General features: G+C 36.2%; 1 protein-coding gene across 1 annotated transcript in view; it reads left to right on the top strand.

Moving 5' to 3' along the window:
* The window catches only part of HNRNPR (heterogeneous nuclear ribonucleoprotein R), a 36821-nt gene extending 18393 nt beyond the window's left edge, over positions 1 to 18428 (top strand). The window contains exons 5-10 of the mRNA XM_007935697.2: positions 7686 to 7862; positions 9481 to 9616; positions 13216 to 13421; positions 17063 to 17212; positions 17558 to 17679; positions 17816 to 18428. Coding sequence (XP_007933888.1) covers positions 7686 to 7862; positions 9481 to 9616; positions 13216 to 13421; positions 17063 to 17212; positions 17558 to 17679; positions 17816 to 18428 — 1404 coding nt within the window. The remainder of the gene's footprint in view (positions 1 to 7685; positions 7863 to 9480; positions 9617 to 13215; positions 13422 to 17062; positions 17213 to 17557; positions 17680 to 17815) is intronic.
* Positions 18429 to 20614: the final 2186 nt, after the last annotated feature.

The raw sequence follows: 20614 nt of genomic DNA, 5'->3' as shown, positions 1-20614 counted from the left end.
TTTAATTGGATTGTTTGTCTTTTTGTTATTGAGGTGTTGGAGTGTTCTATAAATTCTAGAGATAAGTCCCTTGTCAGATATGTTATTACCAAATATGAAAAATGTAACTATTTGCAAAATAGCAAGTTGAAGTAGTGTTTGGATAATGGAAGAACGGAAGTAAATACCCAAGAGACTGTTGAGCAGTGTGGTTACTTCTATTAACCCTATCCCCTTCCTTTCTAAGAGGGCTTCCTCTGTTACTGTTAGAGGAGTCAATGGATGGATAGTCGGCAGCTGAGCTTTCTTCTAAGCCTTGATGTTTCGTAAGCAAAAAAAGAGTTGTGAGGGTGTTTACTATATTATGTTGATTCTGGAGGAGAAGGAGGTTACCCGCACATGACTGAATGCTTGACTCTTAATAGCTTATATGAAGCCATAATGACTCAGGGCACAACAAATTAATATAAGGAAAATATGTTTATTTCTATTTAATTACTTAAATATAAGCTTAAATACTTAAAAGGAGTGATGCTCATTAATTTGATTTTGAATACTATTTCTTTTTAGCCTTCTTAAATTCTTTTTCAAGTCTTAAGTTAAATTGACAGTGAAATGAAGCCATCATTTGTTTCTCAGATAAACAAGTATTTTTCATACGTGGCCTATTCTTCATGGACTCCAATGATTCTAATATTGGGAGCTATTCCATAGATTTGTTGAGGTTTCTTCTAGAGTAAAACAAAATATTCTTTTTTTTTTTTAAATGAAATTTTCTTATGGAAAATCTGTAAGTTAGACTGTCAGTATTCAAATAATACTTAAAAGTATCAGAAGCTTACACTTAAAAATTCTTTCTATGAGATGATTGATCAATCTTTTAAGTTACTTTTCCTAAAAATGCAAATTTTCTACCTTAGGCTTGCTTAAGAGACAATCTGGTCTGGTTCTAAAAATATACACACAAGTTATTTAAGTAGTATGTAAGTAATATTTTCATTATGCATTGTGTTCTTGTTCTTTATCTGTAGTGGGTAGGGAATAAATATGGATGGTGAAAGGTGTCATTATTAGCATCATTGCATTGTATTAATGGATACAATATAAAACAAAACTTACTTCCCAGAACAGTTTTAAAATACTAAAATACAAATAGACTCAAAAAATACTATCATCACAGTAGGCCAGAGAGTTTATTAGCTGTACCTAAAAACACATTTCAAAATGAATACTGATTCTTTTTGTGTATTTTTTTGTCTTGGTACATCTTATATTAGTAACTTTCTTTTAGTGCTGTTCTCTGTTGATGAGTGTTCACTTCCAAACCCCAACCAAACCCACTGCCATCAAGTTGATTCCGACTCAGTGACCCTTTAGGACAGAGTAGAACTGTCCCCGTAGGATTTCCAAGGCTGTAAATCTTTATTGAAGTAAACTGTCACAACCTTCTCCTGCAAAGCGGCTGGTGGATTTGAGCCACCAGCTTTTTGGTTAGCACCTGAATGCTTTAACCACTATGCCACCATAGTTGTTCAAGTGCTCGCTTACAGGGTTGATAATACACGTTGGTAGACTTGAAGCTAGTGAGAGGTGGACAGATTCTGGATGTTTTGAAGACAGAGCTAACAAGATCTGCTGAGAGATTATAATAGAAGAGGGTCACAGATGACTTCAAGGTTTTTGACCTGAATAGGTAGGAGGATGGTGTTGCCATTTACTGAAATAAAGAAAACTGTAGGGATGAACAAGTTAGCTTGGTTGAAAAGCAGTAGTTCAGCTCTGGACACATTATGAGTTCTATATCTCTCTTAGACATCCAGGTGGAGCTTAGGCATCCAAGTAAGCAGTTGCTTATATGAGCCTGGAATTCAGGGGAAGAGTTCTGGCTGGAAATTACAAATATGGGAGGCATCAGTATCTAGATGATATTTAAGAGCTATGACTTTTGTGCCATACAGAGTCTCTCCAGATGAACACACAAACAAACAGATCATCAAGAAAAAACCATGAATTTGAATATGATTGCCAAGGAAATTATGTTTAGTTACATGTAGATAGAGTAAATATCTGAGCCCTGCAACCCTTATCATTTAGAGTTTGGCGAGATGAGAAACTAGCAAAGGAGATAGGAAAGAAGGAGCCAGTGGGGTAGGAGAAAAACCAATCTTGTGGTGTCCTAGAAGTAAACAAGAAAATTTTCACAGAAAGAGGAGTTTGGTTAATTATGTCAGACTTTCCAAGTATAAGAGGATGACTGAGAGTTAACTTTTGGATATGACATCACAAATGTTTTTAGTGACTAACAAGGATGGTGATGAAGGCTAGATTTAAGATTCTGGATGCAATGGGAAGAGAAGAATTTGAAGCAAGTATATATATAGCTTTTTTGAGGAATTTTGCTACAAAGGGTAGAGAAATGGCGCAATAGCTGGAAGTTGTTGTAGGAGAAAGGTATGTTTTTGTTTTAATTTAAATTTGAGAGGAGAAGTTACAACATACACATATACCTCATGGAGAATGGCCTAGTTAGTACAAAGGGGAAAATTTATGACAGTAGAGTTTATTGCTGGAGCAGGTATCCTTGAGTAGGAGAGAAGGAATGGGATCTAGAGCACAAATTAACAGTATAAGATAGGTGCTCATTCATTCATACATTCATTCAAAGATAAACAGCTGTTATGTCCCAAGCACTGTGTTCAATACTGGGAATAAAATGAGGAATAAGATAAGAGTTCTTTCTTCACATGGAAAGTGAACCTTCTTGCTGTTGGTATTCATATTCCCAGATGAGGCATTTCAGTCTCATTGGGAAACTTGCTTAAGGTAACTAAAAAGTAGATTTGAATGCAGTGCAGCCTGAAACTCATTATTTCTTACCTTTCCCCCCTTTTATATTGTCACCTATACCAAGCCACCATTATATCTTTCCTAGATTGCCTTGTTAACTTGACTGTTCATTCTCTTTGTCCCATACAGTCCATTCTTCACTTAGGTGCCAGAGTGTTCCTTTTACAACATAAATCATACCTAGTCTCACTTGTCTGTTTAAAACCCTCCAGTGGCTTCCCACAGCAATTGGAGTAAAATCAAACTCATAACCATGACCTAACAATCTGGCCCCTCTCTCTTTTCCACTGTTGTCTCCTGTGGACTTTCCATTCTAGTCACTGGCCCGTTTGTTGCTCCTCAGATATGTCAAGTGTATTCCCATTTCATGGCCTTTTGTATTTGTTCCCTCAGTTTATAATGCTGTGTCCTTTAATTTCTACTTCATTTTTCTTAAGTCTCAAGTCATATTTAACCTCCTCAGGGAGGTCCTCCTAGTTAAAATACAACCCCTCCCCATCATACTCCCTTTCTTTGCTTTTATTTTCTTTCTAGCATTTAACACCTCCAGAAACCATAATCTGTTTATTTTCTGACTTTTTTTCCCCTCGAATCAGTAGCATATAAACCTCATGAAGGCCTGTTCCTTGTCTGTGTTGTTTATTTTTAGAACACAGAAGAGTGCATTGCACATGAGTCTAAGGTATATGTAATAGTCTCATGAAAGGTTTGAACAAGTTCTGTGAGTAGGCAGAGAGCCGTTTGTCTGTATGGGCTAGGCAGTATGCAGTGGAGCAACTTCAAGTTGGTACTTAAGGTAAATTGGATATGGAGGGGGAGGGGTTGAAAATACCTAAGATTGTTTCTGTTTATGGGACTATTATTTCTTTAGTCTTCTTGCAAAGTAGGTGCAGCAGAAATTATGTTCTTCCAAAGAGAAATGGAAAAAATTAGAGAAGCCAGTTGACAGGAATTGTTTTAGTCATTGTGACTTTTTGAAAAAAGCATGATTATTACACAAATAATATATCTTCATCATTGCAGTGTAGTAAATTACTTAGTGTGGCTTTTCTACCCATAAGTCTTTGTAAACTCCAAGGTGGGATTTGCTATGAGCAACTGAGGAGCTTCTGATTGCTACAGTTGTCCACCTGGAGTATTTCTGTTGGGAGGGGCACAAAACAATGTTCTGGGAGGGTCCCACTCTCTCTCAGGTGCTTAGAGTTCTGATGCTGTGATTGGCTAGTTTGGCCCATCTGCCAGGCTCAAAAGGAGGCCTCCTGGAGGCAGATCTCTCTCTGACTTACGGTTGAGGAAGACGTGCTGCTGGAAGAGACATGCGCTCCTGAGACATGCGCTGCTGGAAAGAGACACAAGAGACACGCATTGCTGAGTGAGACACCGAGGGACCAGCACTCCTGGGAAAGAGACTGTGAGAGACTGTTGGCTGAGGGACGGTGGGCTGAGAGAGAGAGACTGAGCATTTTTTTCCTGAACTTGAATTGTAGCCTGTGGTGCTTCCCTAATAAACCCCATAATCTGTGAGCTCTGTGTGGCCACTGCAGCAAATTATCAAACCTAGGAGAGAGGTGGTGGGTGCTTTGGGAGGAACGGTTGGAGAAAGGGCTGGAGGGAGGCAGCATGTCTGGCCTGGCAGGAATAGGCCTTGGGCTGTTGATGGTGATTCTGTCTTCCTCTTGTGGGATTAGAGGAGGTCATAACATGTGGCCTCCTTGCCCCTTTTGCAATCATAGAATATTTAGAAATACAACTAAAAAAGAATAAAATTAGAATTACTTGTGATTTGTCCATGCATTGATGAATCACTAAACATTATTTTGATGATACAGCTATCCTTTTCTGTGTATACATATGTACATATGCAAGAAACAAAAATTGGTATCATATGACTTACGTGATTTTAGACAACCAAGAGAAGATGTGTAAAAAGGCATTGTGTTCTAGTTACCTAGTGCTGCTCTGACAAGAATATACCACAAATGGGATGGCCTTAACAAGCAGGGAGTTTATTCACTTACATTTTGGAGGCTTTAAGTTCGAGTTCAAAGTGCCAGGCTCTAAGGGATGGGTGAAAGCCCCTCAACCTTGAGGTCCAGCTCTGCTTCCTGCTCCTGGCCGACTGGAGCTAGAGGCTTTTCTTCACTCAGACAGCTGCTGGCTGCTGAGGCTGAGAAGCCCAAGGTTGTGAGTCCCAAGGTTGGTAGAGCATGGCAGGCTGCTGAACAACAACATGGCTACATGCAGGGTCCAAGTGTGCCATATGCTAGAGACCATTCCCAAAGCTGCTGCTTATATACGAGAAGCAGACCACATACCCAGAGCAGCTATTCAGCTGCTTGTGGTAGATTCCACCATGGAGTTGATTGCCAGTCTCATCATGGGGAATAACTGCCACCAGCTGTCCAACCACTCAGCCAGGCCTAGCCAAGTTGACACACAAACATAACCACCACACAGTGGGAATTAGACCTTGGGATATAGATCTTGAGAGATGGCTATATAGTTGTAGGCTGTAAGAATGGATGTGATCATTAAAGGTGAAGAGAATAGAGTGAATAATAGGACATAGAGCCATAACTCTGGGAAATTCCTAGATTAATAGGTAGATAAAAGAAGCACCATTCAGAGCATATAAGAGAAGTAATTAAAGGTTGTACTGGCTTAGTGAAGTGTTCTGAGCTACACTGAAGGAAGAGAATTTTCCAGAAGGTAGCAATACCGGTATTAATGCTTGTACAGATGGCAAAGGAGGATGAGAACTGAGAGGGAAAAAGAACTTGAATTTGATAATTACAAATCCATTAGTGACATCTGAACCCAATTGAATGGAGTTTGAGAAAGAAGTTGATTTTAGGGAGTAAAAGAGCTTAAGATACCAAGTCCTTTTTAGAGTGTGTTTTCATGAGATAGATGATTCTGCAGGGTATCACTCAGATCACACACACATTACATTGTCTTGTATCCCTAGTTGGGATGATGCCTTAGGTATATTATTTATACATACATCTCTGTAGCTTCCATTTGTTGTTGTCATTGAGTTGGCTCTGACTCATGGTGAACTTAAAACAGAATGAAGCATTGCCTGGTCCGATACTATCCTCCCAGTCTTTGGTATGTTTGAGCCCATTATTGCAGCTAGTGTGTCATTCCATCTCCTGGAGGGTTTCCTTCATTTTTACTGACCCTCTGCTTTAAGCAAGCATGATACTCTTTTCTAGTGATTGATTTTTCCTGATGACATGTCCAAAATAAGGTACTAAACATGTAGTATATATATTGAAAATAATAGCTGTTGAGTAAATAGAATAGATATGGGCCATGTGTTCACGAAATGTAATAGTGAAAAGAAAGATCTGTAATATAGGATAAAGTGAAGGTAGATTTTTAGTTTGTGCTTTGTTTTGTTATGTGAGGTTTGGGCATATTTGAAGATTGGAAGAAACCAATAGGAAAGAAAGGCTGAATAAAGCAAAATAGGAGAGTTGAAGGAATAAAGGTTTATAATTATTTCCAGGAGGCAGTGAGAAGAGATGGACTTATTTATTAGTGTTAAGGATTTATCATTGGAAAACAAGATAAATCTCTTTCTCTTGAGGTATGGGAGAAGTGAGAGTAGACATGGAAAGAGGTTTTTAAGGCTGAGAAAAAAATATATGAGGAAATCAGTGAATGAGAATCGGAGACTTTAAGGAAATAGAAAAGAATGGAAATAACTATTGTGTGAAAGTCATGCTGGACATTTACTGGGGGGAAAAACCTCACTGCCGTCAAAGTCGATTGTGTCTCATAGTGACCCCTCCTTGGGTTCAGAGGTGGTATCCCTGTAGAGGTAGATTGCCCAGTCTTCCTTCCAAGGAGTGGCTGGTGGTTTTGAACTGCCAGTCTTCTGGTTAGCAGTCAAGTGCCTTAGGCACTATGCCACCAGAACTCCTGGGTTATGCCACCTTAAACCTCTGGGTTATTTCGGAAAACATAGTCTCAATATAGTATAGCTGTTCATAAAAAAGACTTCAGAAAGTTAGTATCCAGTGATCATTTTGTCATCTTTTAGATTGTTACTACTTATTTAATTAGTTAAGATTAAGGCTATTTTTCAGAATGTGAAATGTTTACGTAGGTGAGTTTCAATAGAAAATTCATTTGTCATGGATTGCAATTGTTTTTACATAAAAAAATGTTTTTAATGTTGCTGACATTGTGGAAGTGTGAAGAAAATTGTTGTAGTCTGATATTAAATTTACTGTGATTTTCTGATTGAGTAATTCGTCTATAATTTAATTTTACTTACAGAGTTTTATAAAGTTAAAGCTCAAATTCTTTAGATGGGAAGAATTTTTGTAATATCTTAAAATTTAATATCCTTAAAGAGAGGAATAGATTGATGCAATAGTCTGAAAATTATTGAGGTTGCTGATTAAGTAGTAAAGATTTTGGATTTGAGGAGAAAACTTGGGAGGTCTTTGTCAATCTTTCATTCAGTTATTGTTTTCATGAAAATGCAGACATCCTGCTTCCGTGAAGGCACATGGCCTTTATTCTGTTTTTAGGAGAAAAAGGCACATGTATAACAATTCAAAATTTAAAGTTGTTAGTATATTTGGACACTCAATTATTTTGGGGATAGAATAATGTTCTGTATTGGTGGCCCTAAGGTTGTTATAATAAAAATTAAGGTTAGCTCCCTAAATCAACTGTAAGATTTAGCTAGCTAATCAAATTGGCCCCATTCTTGAGACATACTTAACCATCTTTTCTGTCTCTTTCCCACTCTTATCAAGCCAACAAAAGAGGCAGTTAAAATTTATGGCTCTAAAATCAAATGGGTAAGTTGAGATTCTAATAAAGAGGTTTTATTTCAGGTTTTTGTAGGTAAGATACCAAGAGATTTATATGAGGATGAGTTGGTGCCCCTTTTTGAGAAGGCTGGTCCCATTTGGGATCTACGTCTTATGATGGATCCACTGTCTGGTCAGAACAGAGGGTATGCCTTTATCACCTTCTGTGGAAAGGAAGCTGCACAGGAAGCTGTTAAACTGGTATGTGATAAATATCTCCTGTCTAGTCGTCATTTGAGGAAATAAACCTAAATACAAAAATATTTTAAGCTAATGATGCTGCTTTTTCTTTACTTTTTGCTTTTAATGTTTTTATATCGACTAAGTTGGTATTAGCTCTTTGCTTTATTGTTTTCTGATTATGATTAAGTGTAAAAAAGAAGTGAAAAATAACCCAAAAATATGTATAATATAGAAAGTCTCTTATAATTCTAACAAGCAATCCATTAGATTGATTAGTACCAAACATTTCATTTGAATATTTGGCTTCTGCAGTTTTGTTTTGGTTTTACACAAGAAAGTTGTAAATTTTTAACTAATGAAGGCTGGAATGAGTTCTGGGTAATGCCCAGTTAGTGACAATGACTTTAGACACAGTTCAGGAAATGGTTGTGAATTTTATTCATTTATCTTTTTGCTGGGGGGGGGAGGGGGCTTTTGTTTTATTTTTGTCTCAGCCTAACAATATAATTCATTTTCTAAGTGTACTCTTGTTTTTTTCTATCTTTTTCATTCCAGGCCCTTGAGTTCTCTATGTCTTATCCTTTCTCTCTTTTTCTACTATTTTACAACCAATATTCTAGTAATTTCCTTTTTGTAGGGCCTTTTGCCTTTTGTGCTCAATTCAGAGTAGTAGTAATAACAGTTTTGCAAATTTAAGTATATCTTCGCTTCTGTTACACTAGGATACAGCTAGCTCAGTAACTTAAAATAACAGTACCATTGTTTTTTTTGCATACTCTTTGAGAGACATCTCAGGGCCTTACTTAGTCTAGTACTAATTCTACAATGGGTAACCTTTTTCATTAAGGCTTCTAGTTTCATTAGTGGCCTATAAATTAGCTCCATTCCTGGCTTTACCCAGATTTGAGTTTTTTATTACAGACTTTTTCTTTCACTTGTTTATTTAATATTGAAATGTTTTTAAAGCTTTTCTGACAGTCTGTGGATTTTATTTATTTATTTATTTAAATCATAAATCTTTTAGTAAACTAATAGTAATGTGAAAGCATAAGAAGCTATTATTAAGGAAACCATCATACAGTTACTTAAATAAAACCTTTTTTATTTCTGTCATTTCATATAACCGTAAAAGTACTATGTTTGATATGCAACGTAAAACTTTATATATTTAGAACTCTATTTTTGTATAGAATGTGAAAGTCTTGTAAATTTCCGTTGATTAAATGTAGTTGTTGTTCTTTAGATAATGTTATTTTGCCTATCCATACCTGCTAGTTTCATTCCCAAGAATGCTGAATGGTCAGTTTCGTCTACTTTTTCTGAAATTCTCTAGAAAAAAAATTGTTCAGATAGATAAAATGGAAATATGAAATAAGATCCTTTAAAAAAATAAATGAATAAACTCTGAGTCTCTTATATATGGAAAAGCAGTGAAGGTTAACAAGACCAAACTTAAAATGAGAGACGTATTAATGAAGTTAAAAAATAAAACATTTATGTTATGGCAAGCTTGAGAGAACTCGGCAAGTTCTTGAAACAGGAAGTACTGGGACTTTAATTGTTCAATTTTTATGTAAGGTCAGTTGTCCTGAGTTTGGGGTGGTTGTGGGTGCCTTTGTTTTTTTCTTCCTTGCAGTGTGACAGCTATGAAATTCGCCCTGGGAAACACCTTGGAGTGTGCATTTCTGTGGCAAACAACAGGCTTTTTGTTGGATCAATTCCAAAGAATAAGACTAAAGAAAACATTCTGGAAGAGTTCAGTAAAGTCACAGGTAAAACAAAATTGTATTTATAAATTAGTTTTGGGGAATCTGTTGTACTATTTCTAAGTGCAAAAAAGGGAGAGTGTTATATTAATCTAATTCAAATCTCCACTGTCTAGGTTGCCTGTCTTTCTCTTTTTAGTGGTTTGGACTGAGCAAGTTCCCTCATACCCTCAGTTTTTTGGAATATACCCTTTACTTCTTTACCTGTATTGAACCCTGACTTTTGTCAGAGTCTTCGTCTGTAGCCCTCAAGTGAAGGCTCCACTACCTCCCCACTCCTGAACACTCTGTACTTTATTATTTTATTTTTTTTATTTTGAGAGCTTGTTTTACATTCAATGTCACGTGTACATTTAGTTTCACTCCCCATTTACCGTGTCCAACCCTAATCAGTCTCCTCCCCTCCCTACTCTGTAACCCTCCCCCTGTGCCCCTCATATTTATGCACTCCTTTTTGTCCTGCATTTCCTCAATTTGAATGTTGGTCCTCTGGTGTCCCATGGTCTAAGGGATGTATTACCATAGAGTATGTGGGTGCGTCATCCTGGGTTGAGTGGTCTGCGTGTACATCTTGTTAACTATTGGGCTGAGAGCCAGCCCCTGGGGGTATGTTTTATTCCAGGCACAGAATGTATTCCAGGGCCATAGTATTGGGGGTCTCAGCAGATTTCATCTGACCAGTAATTCTGGTCATTATTGAGTTTTTGGATTTTTTCCACATTTTCCCTTCCTCTCTAGCCAGTATCTCCAGATTTGATCCTTTTCTGAGTGGTTGGCATTGGTAGCCGGGTACCATCTAGTTCTTCCTGGTCTCGAGGGCCATAATGTCTTATGGCTGATGCTTCCAAATGCCCCCCGCCTTTGTTTTGCGTTCTTATTCACTTCAACACTGAGAGACCATTAGCTTCATGTTAGATGGTTGCTTGAAAGCTTTTAAGACCCCAGTTGGTATTCACCAATGTAGGATGCAGAGCAAGGCTTTTATATACTTTGTTGTGCCAGTTGATTGTGATGTCTGCTCAATGTACTTTAGACCCAAAGGGTATGAGGTTTCTTATCCTCCCTTCCTGTTACCTTGTATAGACCAGATTTTTCATTCCAAACCTATGCAGTCAATTGAGAAGTACATTTTATATCATAACTCTATATACATTCATTTATAAATCATCTGTTGCTTTCTGGCTTTACTTTCTCAATTGCAGATTACTTCTGGGTCACAGGCTTTCTTTTCTACTTAAAATTGACTTATTCTTACTGCCTTTAACGTCTACATGTATGAACCATCCAATACCTTTGTCATCTAGTTCTGTGACCACCTCATCTCAGTTATTTATTTTTTAAAAATTATATTACTATTTTTTTTTTGCAGTGTCTCCCATCCCCCATCTCAGTTCTTTACTTGAGCTTCCCCACATCTGAATCTGCTACTCCCCATCATAGTTGTATTAGTCACATATATACCCCAACTGACACAGTTCTTTGACCTCATCACTTTTTATTATTCACCATCTCCCTTTGGTATCATATCCATTCATTTCTTCAGGAGCTGTTTACTCAAGTGCCTATTAAACATTAGACTTGTCCTATGTGCTAGGATACAGTGGTGAATAAGATGTGTTCCTTTCCCTTATAGTGCCTACCTTTTGGGGAAAGAGCCCTCCAAAAGTAAATATTTAAAGGTTATGATAAGCACTTTGAGGGGGAAATACAGACTATTTAGAATAGCTACTAACCCAGTTTTACATATGATGGTCATGGGAAGTTTTTCTGAGAAGGGATATTTAATCCAAAATTTGAAGAATGAGGAAGGTCCAAAACTATTCAAAGAACAAAGAGAAGTACATTATAAGAGAGCAGCATATGCCGAGGCTCTGAGACAAGGAGCTCAGTGTATTAAATTAACTAAAAGAAGGCCACTATTGTTAAAAGGTATAATTAGGGGTAGAATTTTATGAGATGAGGTTTTAAAAGAAGGGTAAACCTTTTATAGACATTGTAAGGAATTTGGATTTTATTCTAAGTATAATGGAAAGATATTTGGAGTTCTTAAGCAAGGAATAACATCTGATTCATGTTTACAGAATATTCCTACTACTACATGGATAATGGCATGGTGAGGAGGTCAATAGCAGAAGCTCATATTTTAGTTGAGGCTGTCATACTAGATCAGGTATGATTGGACTGGTTAACAGTGGAAATGAAAAGTAGATGGGTTTGGAATATGATAGGGGAGATAAAGGAAGAACATAAAGACTCAATTTCTGGGTGAATGGTACTATTTATTAGGGAAGTCAAGGGAAGATAGAATTTTGGGGTGGTGGTACAGTTAAGAGTATAAACCCAAAACAAAACCCACCGCTATCGAGTCGATTCTGACTCATGGTGACCCAATAGGACAGAGTAGAACTGCCCCATAGGGTTTCCAAGGACATAAATCTTTATAACAAAGAAGCAGACTGTCTCATCTTTATCCCATGGAGTGGCTAGTGGATTCAAACCTCTGACCTTTTGGTTAGCAGCCAGATCTTTAGCCATTGTGCCACTAGAACTCCTTGTTACAAGACTGTAGGTTGTATTTTAAAATAGGGACCAAGTGATCTTACCTAGGAAGAACGTATATGGAAGAAGAGGGCACAGAACCAAGATCAGAGACACTACAGTATTTGGCGATCAGTTTCACTCTTGGTAAAAGCTTTTATTATTATTTCCAGGTTGGCTCAGATCCCAAGTTGTAACCTTTTGTTAGGTGCCATCGAGTCAATTCTGACTCACAGTGACCCTCTGTACACCAGAATGACATACTGCCCAGTCATGTGCCATCCTCACAATCCTTGCTATGTTTGAGCCCATAATTGGCCATTGTGTCAGTCCATCTAATTGAGGTCTTCCTCTTTTTCCATGACCCTCTGCTTTACTAAGCATGATGTCCTTCTCCAACAACTGATCCCTCCTGATAACATGTCTAGAGTATATGAATCAAAGTCTCATCATCCTTGCTTCTAAGAAGCATTCTGGCTCTACTTCTTCCAAGGCAGATTTGAATTTTTTCTTTTTTTAAAATTGTAATACATATATGACAACCGTACAACATTTCATCAGTTTGTACTTGTATGCTTCAGTGACATTGATTACATTCTTCAAGTTGTACATCCATTTTCACTGTTTTCTCCAAACTATCCAACCACTGTTAACATACCAAAAATAGCAGCTTTTAAGTCAGATCCAAAATCCAGGATTTTGTTGAATGTTTGTTCTTTTAGATTCTTATTAATAATTTGGTCTTTAAGGTCCTTGATAGTGTTTTCGTAAATTATAAGGTCTTGTTAAAATTCTTTCAATCATTCATGTCAGAATATAGTAGTTGTATCTTCTTTTGTATATATGACTGTACCTTCAGGACCCCTAAAATTATAAGGAGACATAAAATATTGTCCCAAACCCATGTCTAATAATGCTGATCTAATTGTCTACTAGGTAATTAGTGAATTATTTCACAGCTTCTTCAGTATTTTTTTTATTCTTCAGCAAGTGGATTTATGTCTGCCTAAATCTCTAGATGTGTGGTGGATGCTTTTGGCTTATATATCTGGCTGTTGGTTTAACAGAGGGTTTGGTGGACGTTATTCTCTATCATCAACCCGATGACAAAAAGAAGAATCGGGGTTTCTGCTTCCTTGAATATGAGGATCACAAGTCAGCAGCACAAGCCAGACGCCGGCTGATGAGTGGAAAAGTAAAAGTATGGGGAAATGTAGTTACAGTTGAATGGGCTGACCCTGTGGAAGAACCAGATCCAGAAGTCATGGCTAAGGTAAATAGAATTGCTTGGGGGTGTGGGTAGGGTAATTATTTCAATTCTGCACTAAAAAATGAAGCTCTTATTTTCTGCATTAGGATGAATACAAATTACAGTTCTAGACCTTTGCTGTTTGGGCAAGGAGCTGCTTTAGCACTAAAGTTTACAGTCTGCTTTAGTATCGAGGAATATTTGTTAACCATCCCTTTTCCTATAGATTAAACGTGTAAAAGGAACTGAAATGAAATCTCTTCAATTACATACGTATTTCAGTACACATGAATATTTATTTAGTGCTGCCTGCTATGAGAGGTACAGAGGTATAAAAGACAAGGTCTTCCTGAATAGAGAGAACACTAATGTTTTTGAAATTTTGAATTGTAATCCTCATTGACCGTGGAAGAAGAGATTCCCTACAACTTTATTCTGTGTGTAGAAACTTTGTCTTTTAACACTCTCCTTTCTACCTCTGAATTCTTTCCAGGTATTTCTTTTTTTAAAAATTTTTAATTTGTTAAAATATAGACTTTTTTTTTTTTTTTTTTATGATGGTCAAATTCCTTACAAGTACTAAGAGTATTTGTCATGAAGAAAGGCAAAAGTTTGCCATGGTTGTTATTTGTTAGTGACAAAATAGTCAAGGGAAGTCATGTAGGGGGCCTTCAATATTCTCCTGAATCCTGTACTTCCATTGCTAGAATATCTGCCTAGTATATGGTGGTGCCTTGAGTCTTGGTTCTTAACCCTTCTCTTGAGTGACTCTGCCATGAGTTGGAATCGTCTTGATGGCAACTGTTGTTTTAGTTTTTTCAGTGACTCTTGCAGTTGAAGGTACAGACCAGAATTATATTTCTGCTTCTGTTAGTGAGTTTTTGAGTATTTTATTGTGTGTGTCAGTCATTCCTAGGGAGACAACAACTGTGAAGATGGCTATGATTTAATGGTTAGATTCTTCTTGACTGAGAAGTCTTTTCCTCAAGCTTTTTCTTATAGGTTCTAAGTTGGCAAGTCTATACCCTAACTAATTTAGAGGAAAGCCTCAGTTTATACTAGTATGGTAAAGGTTTTATAGGCAAAGAGATCTTTGGGTTAAGCAGAGAAGAAACCAAGAAGAAGAAACCAGAGAGGCTCTCAAATGATGCTCAGTATCTTTTCCTTACGTTCCTTGAGTTGATGGGTGTCTAAGCAAGGGACTGAGACTCTCAGTATGCTCATTTTTTAAATTTTGCTACATTTTTTGGTAGAACTTAATTCTAGTTGTGATTTGGAGCAAACTACTGATCTTGCAAGTCATCTGATATTTTATAAAGGTTGGCAAAATCCCCCTAAACTTAATTCTGTGTGTACAAACTGAGCATAACCTGTATTGCTTTTTCTGTTAAAACATCAAAATAGCATTATGAGAGAGAAACTAAACATAAAATTGCTAGAAAATACAGAGTTGAGTAATTTGCTTATCAATCACTTCTCATATTCCTCTGTTAACCTTTCAGATTGAAGTTATAAAGTTCATCCTAAATCCTTTTTTTTTTAGGGTTAGAAAACCTCCAGATTTTCTTCCAGTAACCATTCTTCTGGACCAAAAACAAGTTTTCAGAATGAAAGGAGGCTTCTACAAACTTGGAATCAAATAATATTTACTCCTATGTTGTTTTCTGATTTTAAAAAAAGTAGTTTACCCATTAGTGTAAAGCTTTGTCACTTACTCTATCAGTATTTCAATTCATGGAAGATTCTTTGCCAAGTTGGGTCAGTTTTATAATCAACCTAAACCAAACAGCCTAAATGTATCTTTCTTAAGTTAGGAACCTTTTTTCCTGTTGAACATTTTAAATGCAATTTCAATGTGATTGTTACGGTTTCATTACAGAGAATAAAAAGTCTGTATGGAGTTATTGGGGAAAATGAACAAGTAATTAACAAATGGGGTTTTTCTAATGTAGAGACTGGGCTTAATATAACATCGAGGGAAATAAAGGCAGTAGAAGGTAAAGGTGAAAATGTTAGTTTTCTTTCCTTTGAATTAGTATCTTTTTCCCCAGCTCCTGCTTACTCATATATCCCTTATCTGAGGCAACCATGTACTCAGTGGATGTGTCAAAATTTTTATTGAATTATGTCCCCTAGTTAAAAAAATCAAAGTGGTACAGAAAGATACAGACAAAACTCATATTTCTACCTCTGTTCCTATCTACTGTTCTCTCTATAGGCATCCATTTATCTTTTTAGTGCTTCCTTAGGCAAATACTAGCAAACATAAGTATATATTACTGTTTTTTCTACTTCTTACACAAATGGTTGCTGGTAGCATAATTTATTCACTGATCTGTATTTCCTTTGTTTACCGTCCTATCGTAACATTTGTAAGGAAATGCATCGTTATTTCATATATATATATATCATTAAGAAATAAGATGCTGCCTATTAAACTATGACACAATGCTTGCTTATCAGTTAACTAAGTTGTATTACTATTTTGGAGTTGTAAAAATGGGAGGGAAAATATTTCTTTTCAGCAGTACATCTTGGGAGATGGTCAACTCGGAGATCTTTTTTTGTTGTTGTTTTTAATGGTTGTATAATATTCCACTCTGTGGATGTACCATAATATATTTAACCATCTGGACAGTAAATTATTTCTAGTCTTGTTATTATAGTGCTATAATGAATAATCTTGTACTATGTCAGTTGGTAAAAGTGTAAATACAGCCTTAGGATAGATCTTCATGGGTAGAATTGTGGACCAGAGCATAAATACATCTATAATTAAGATATTGTCAGATTTCCCTCTATAGGAGGTAATACCATTTTGTACTCCTACTAGCCAAAATACAAGAGGCCTATTTTCCCTATCCTTGACAAAATACTTTTGTATTTTATCAATCTGATAACAAATGATAGATCAGTGCCAATAAGTTTGCATTTTTTTGTGCATGGGTTTGAGCTTTTAATATGTTTAAGGGCCGTTTTTTTAATGAGCCATGTATTCATGAGTTTTGTCTGTTTTGCTACTCAGTTATTAAGCTTTTGTCTTGTTTTCTGGAGCTCTAGATAAAGAGTGATTAGTGCTTTGTATATGATTTAAGTCACAAATAAATTTTTCATATTTGTCATTTGACTTTGATTATGCCATTTTTGCCATGTAGAAGTCACTTGTTTTTAGTAGTTGAATTTATCACTCTTACGGTTTCTGGATTTTAAATCACAAAGCCTTCTATATAAAGGAAAGGTTATATAAAGGAATCACCCTTCTAATACTTTCATTTTTTTCTCTCTCTTTTCACCTTTTTACCATTAATTTCTCGGAAGGAAGATGGGGCAATCTACTTCCGTAGTGATACTGCCTCGGAAACCCAAGGAGGGGTCGCTATGAGTCTGGTCTGACTCAACAGCACAGAACAACAACAACAACAACCATTAATTTAAAAATAAAAGAAATCTGTTTGGGGTTTAATGTATAATGTGAGATAGGAATCTGGCTTTTATCTTTTTCCAAATGGTTACATAGTTCTTGGCAGCTTTTCACGTCTGTGAGAGCACTTATAGCATTTAATATTTTAGAGCCGAAAAACTTATGTAGATAAGAAAAAAATACTTTTAAGACTTCAGCTAAAATTAAATAGCCAATACCAATTTTGTGTGTTTATTACTATTAGGTAAAAGTCTTATTTGTGAGAAACTTGGCTACTACTGTTACAGAAGAAATATTGGAGAAGTCATTTTCTGAATTTGGAAAACTTGAAAGAGTAAAGAAGTTAAAAGATTATGCATTTGTTCATTTTGAAGACAGAGGAGCAGCTGTTAAGGTAGAAATTTGGGCATTTTGCTTCTTGGTGTTTAAATTGAAATTAATCACTGATGTGTAGACTTGCTTTTTAGTATGTAGCTAAACTTTAAGGAGTTAGTTCTTTGGATTTGGGAGCCTCAGTAGACAGCTCTCTTACCTTTCAAAGTATAATAGTAGAACATCAATTTTGTTCTTAATGGAAGATCTCAAGTAACAAGTAGTTTTTGTTTTACTTTCTGACTAAATTCATCTTTTGTAAATTAAAATAACTATTGAATAAATTGAGTATATGTCTGTAAACAACACATGTTTATGAAGTATATCATTTCTTATAAAATAAATTTGCTTTCCTAATTTTCTATAGGCCATGGATGAAATGAATGGCAAAGAAATAGAAGGGGAAGAAATTGAAATAGTCTTAGCCAAGCCACCAGACAAGAAAAGGAAAGAGCGCCAAGCTGCTAGACAGGCCTCCAGAAGCACTGCGTGAGTCAACATTTCAAGATACATCTTTGAACAAGAAATTAATTGATATTGGAGATCAGGCTGATAAAACAAAATCCAGAAGAGCCTTGAAGTAAACTAATCTTTTCTTTCTTTTCTCCCTTCCCTCCACTGCTAGGTATGAAGATTATTACTATCACCCTCCTCCTCGCATGCCACCTCCAATTAGAGGTCGGGGTCGTGGTGGGGGGAGAGGTGGATATGGCTACCCTCCAGATTACTATGGCTATGAAGATTACTATGATGATTACTATGGTTATGATTATCACGACTATCGTGGAGGCTATGAAGATCCCTACTACGGCTATGATGATGGCTATGCAGTAAGAGGAAGAGGAGGAGGAAGGGGAGGGCGAGGTGCTCCACCACCACCAAGAGGGCGGGGAGCACCACCTCCAAGAGGTAGAGCTGGCTATTCACAGAGGGGGGCACCTTTGGGACCACCAAGAGGCTCTAGGGGTGGCAGAGGGGGTCCTGCACAACAGCAGAGAGGCCGTGGTTCCCGTGGAGCTCGGGGGAATCGTGGGGGCAATGTAGGAGGCAAGAGAAAGGCAGATGGGTACAACCAACCTGATTCCAAGCGTCGTCAGACCAACAACCAACAGAACTGGGGTTCCCAACCCATTGCTCAGCAGCCGCTTCAGCAAGGTGGTGACTACTCTGGTAACTATGGTTACAATAATGACAACCAGGAATTTTATCAGGATACTTATGGGCAACAGTGGAAATAGACAAGTGAGGGCTTGAAAATGATATTGGCAAGATAACGATTGGCTCTAGATCTACATTCTTCAAAAAAAAAAAAAAAATTGGCTTAACTGTTTCATCTTTAAGTAGCAGTTTGCTGCCATTTGTATTGGGCTGAAGAATCACTATTGTATATATACTCAAGTCTTTTTACTTTTCCTCTTTTCATAAATGCTCTTGGACATTATTGGGCTTGCAGAGTTCCCTTATTCTGGGGGTTACAATGCTTTTATCGTTTCAGGCTTAATTTTAGCTTCAAAACAAGCTGGGCACACTGTTAAATCATGATTTTGCAGAACCTTTGTTTTTGAACAGTTTCATTTTTTTGGATTTGGGATAGATTACATAGGAGTATGGAGTATGCTGTAAATAAAAATACAAGCTAGTGCTTTGTCTCAGTAGTTTTAAGAAATTAAAGCAAACAAATTTAAGTTTTCTTGTATTGAAAATAACCTATGATTGTATGTTTTGCATTCCTAGAAGTAGGTTAACTGTGTTTTTAAATTGTTATAACTTCACACCTTTTTGAAATCTGCCCTTCAAAATTTGTTTGGCTTAAACGTCAAAGCCGTGACAATTTGTTCTTTGATGTGATTGTATTTCCAATTTCTTGTTCATGTAAGATTTCAATAAAACTCAAAAATCTATTCAAAACATTACCTATTTCAAATTCAATTGTGTCCTAAAATATTATTTTATTCGTAATCCTTGCAAGGAATATTGTTTTCAAAGTATAACTGCCTATGTGAGTGATCAAATTCATGCAAAATTTCATGTCTATTCTAACATGTATTATGGACATCAGGATGAGAATTAGTCTAAATTCAAGTATTTATTCCAAATGTCACTCATTGGTGTTCTGTCACAGTTGCTTCTAATTTTGAAATTTTATTCTATATTTTAAAAAAACCAAAGACTTTTGAACATTCTTGCAGGCATTGGAGAATTTGCATCTGTTAAAGCAAAATGGGGTTGGGGAAGCAGACTGCAATTTATTTTAACCCACATTCTTTCTATAAAGAACAATTTGTGGTTGAAGTCCTTATTTGCTGGATAAGTGAATGGATATAATAGGAGAAAGTGTTAGTATTATGGCATCAATTGCACTGCAGGCTTAACTTCAGTTTTAGTATATATGATCTTAACTACATTTTCAGTTACTGGTTTAGGAATATAATTTCCTGTTGCTGTACAAATTTGCTTTGAGGAAACACTCAAAAGAGAGGCTTTAAAAGTACCTAGTGGTCATGCTTCCTGCTTTTGTTGATATGACTTTTATTTTTATTTTTTTAAAATCTTAGTGGATAAATTTCTTGTTGGCCAGGCCATCTTCCCTGTTCAGCCTTTGCATAGCTGTTTTATTTTAATGACTTTTTTTATGTGAATGAGAGGAACAAAGTATCTAAACTTTACAGGAAAGTCTGGATCACTTTCATGCTCCTCAGATTTCCATTTTACTATTAGCTGGTTCTAAAATATTTTTATAATGGTAAAATAAGCCTTTGGAGAATAATTAAAATGGACACACCTTTATTTTATGTTTTGTTCCTATTTGGTGTCTTTTTTGACAGCAGTATTATACATCATAATCATAAAGCCACTTAATTCTTTGTGAGCTTGGTTAGATCCTATTTTGGGTTTCATGGCTTCTCTTTTGATTTTGAATAAGTAAATTAATAGCTGATGAAAATCTGTTTCTCAGTTCTCTTTCAAAATATACACATTTCATAGTACAGTCATTTAACAGACCTTATTAGTCTTCCTTTTTTATGTTTTTGGAAACTGATAAATTATTCGGTCTGTTGTGTAGTAGCTTCATATTAACGTGGGTGTTTAGTAAGGCTTGGATCCAGTTTTTTTTTTTGGATTATTTTGTTCATGAATACAAGTAAAGACACCAAACGTTCATTAAATGCTGCTTTTAAACTTTGAAAATACAATTTGAAGCTATAACTGTAAATCTAAATTAGATTTAAACCCTGATTTTCCTTGGAGAGAACTAAGGGTATATAAATGGAATTTGAGTTGTTTGTATTTCTTAAAAGTTAATGTTTTGTGAGGTAGAGTTGTTATGAAGAAAATCAGAAATGGGAATAGAAGTGATTTGGAAAAAGTTTTTTCTTACTGTGTTTCCCCCTGCACATCTTAAAATATAATCCCTGTCAAAAAC

The sequence above is a fragment of the Orycteropus afer genome, unplaced genomic scaffold (genome assembly GCF_000298275.1).
Source record: "Orycteropus afer afer isolate SDZICR_OR568_19922 unplaced genomic scaffold, OryAfe1.0 scaffold00031, whole genome shotgun sequence".
NCBI classification, from domain to species: Eukaryota; Metazoa; Chordata; class Mammalia; order Tubulidentata; family Orycteropodidae; genus Orycteropus; species Orycteropus afer.
This window is presented reverse-complemented; position numbering and strand designations above follow the sequence as displayed.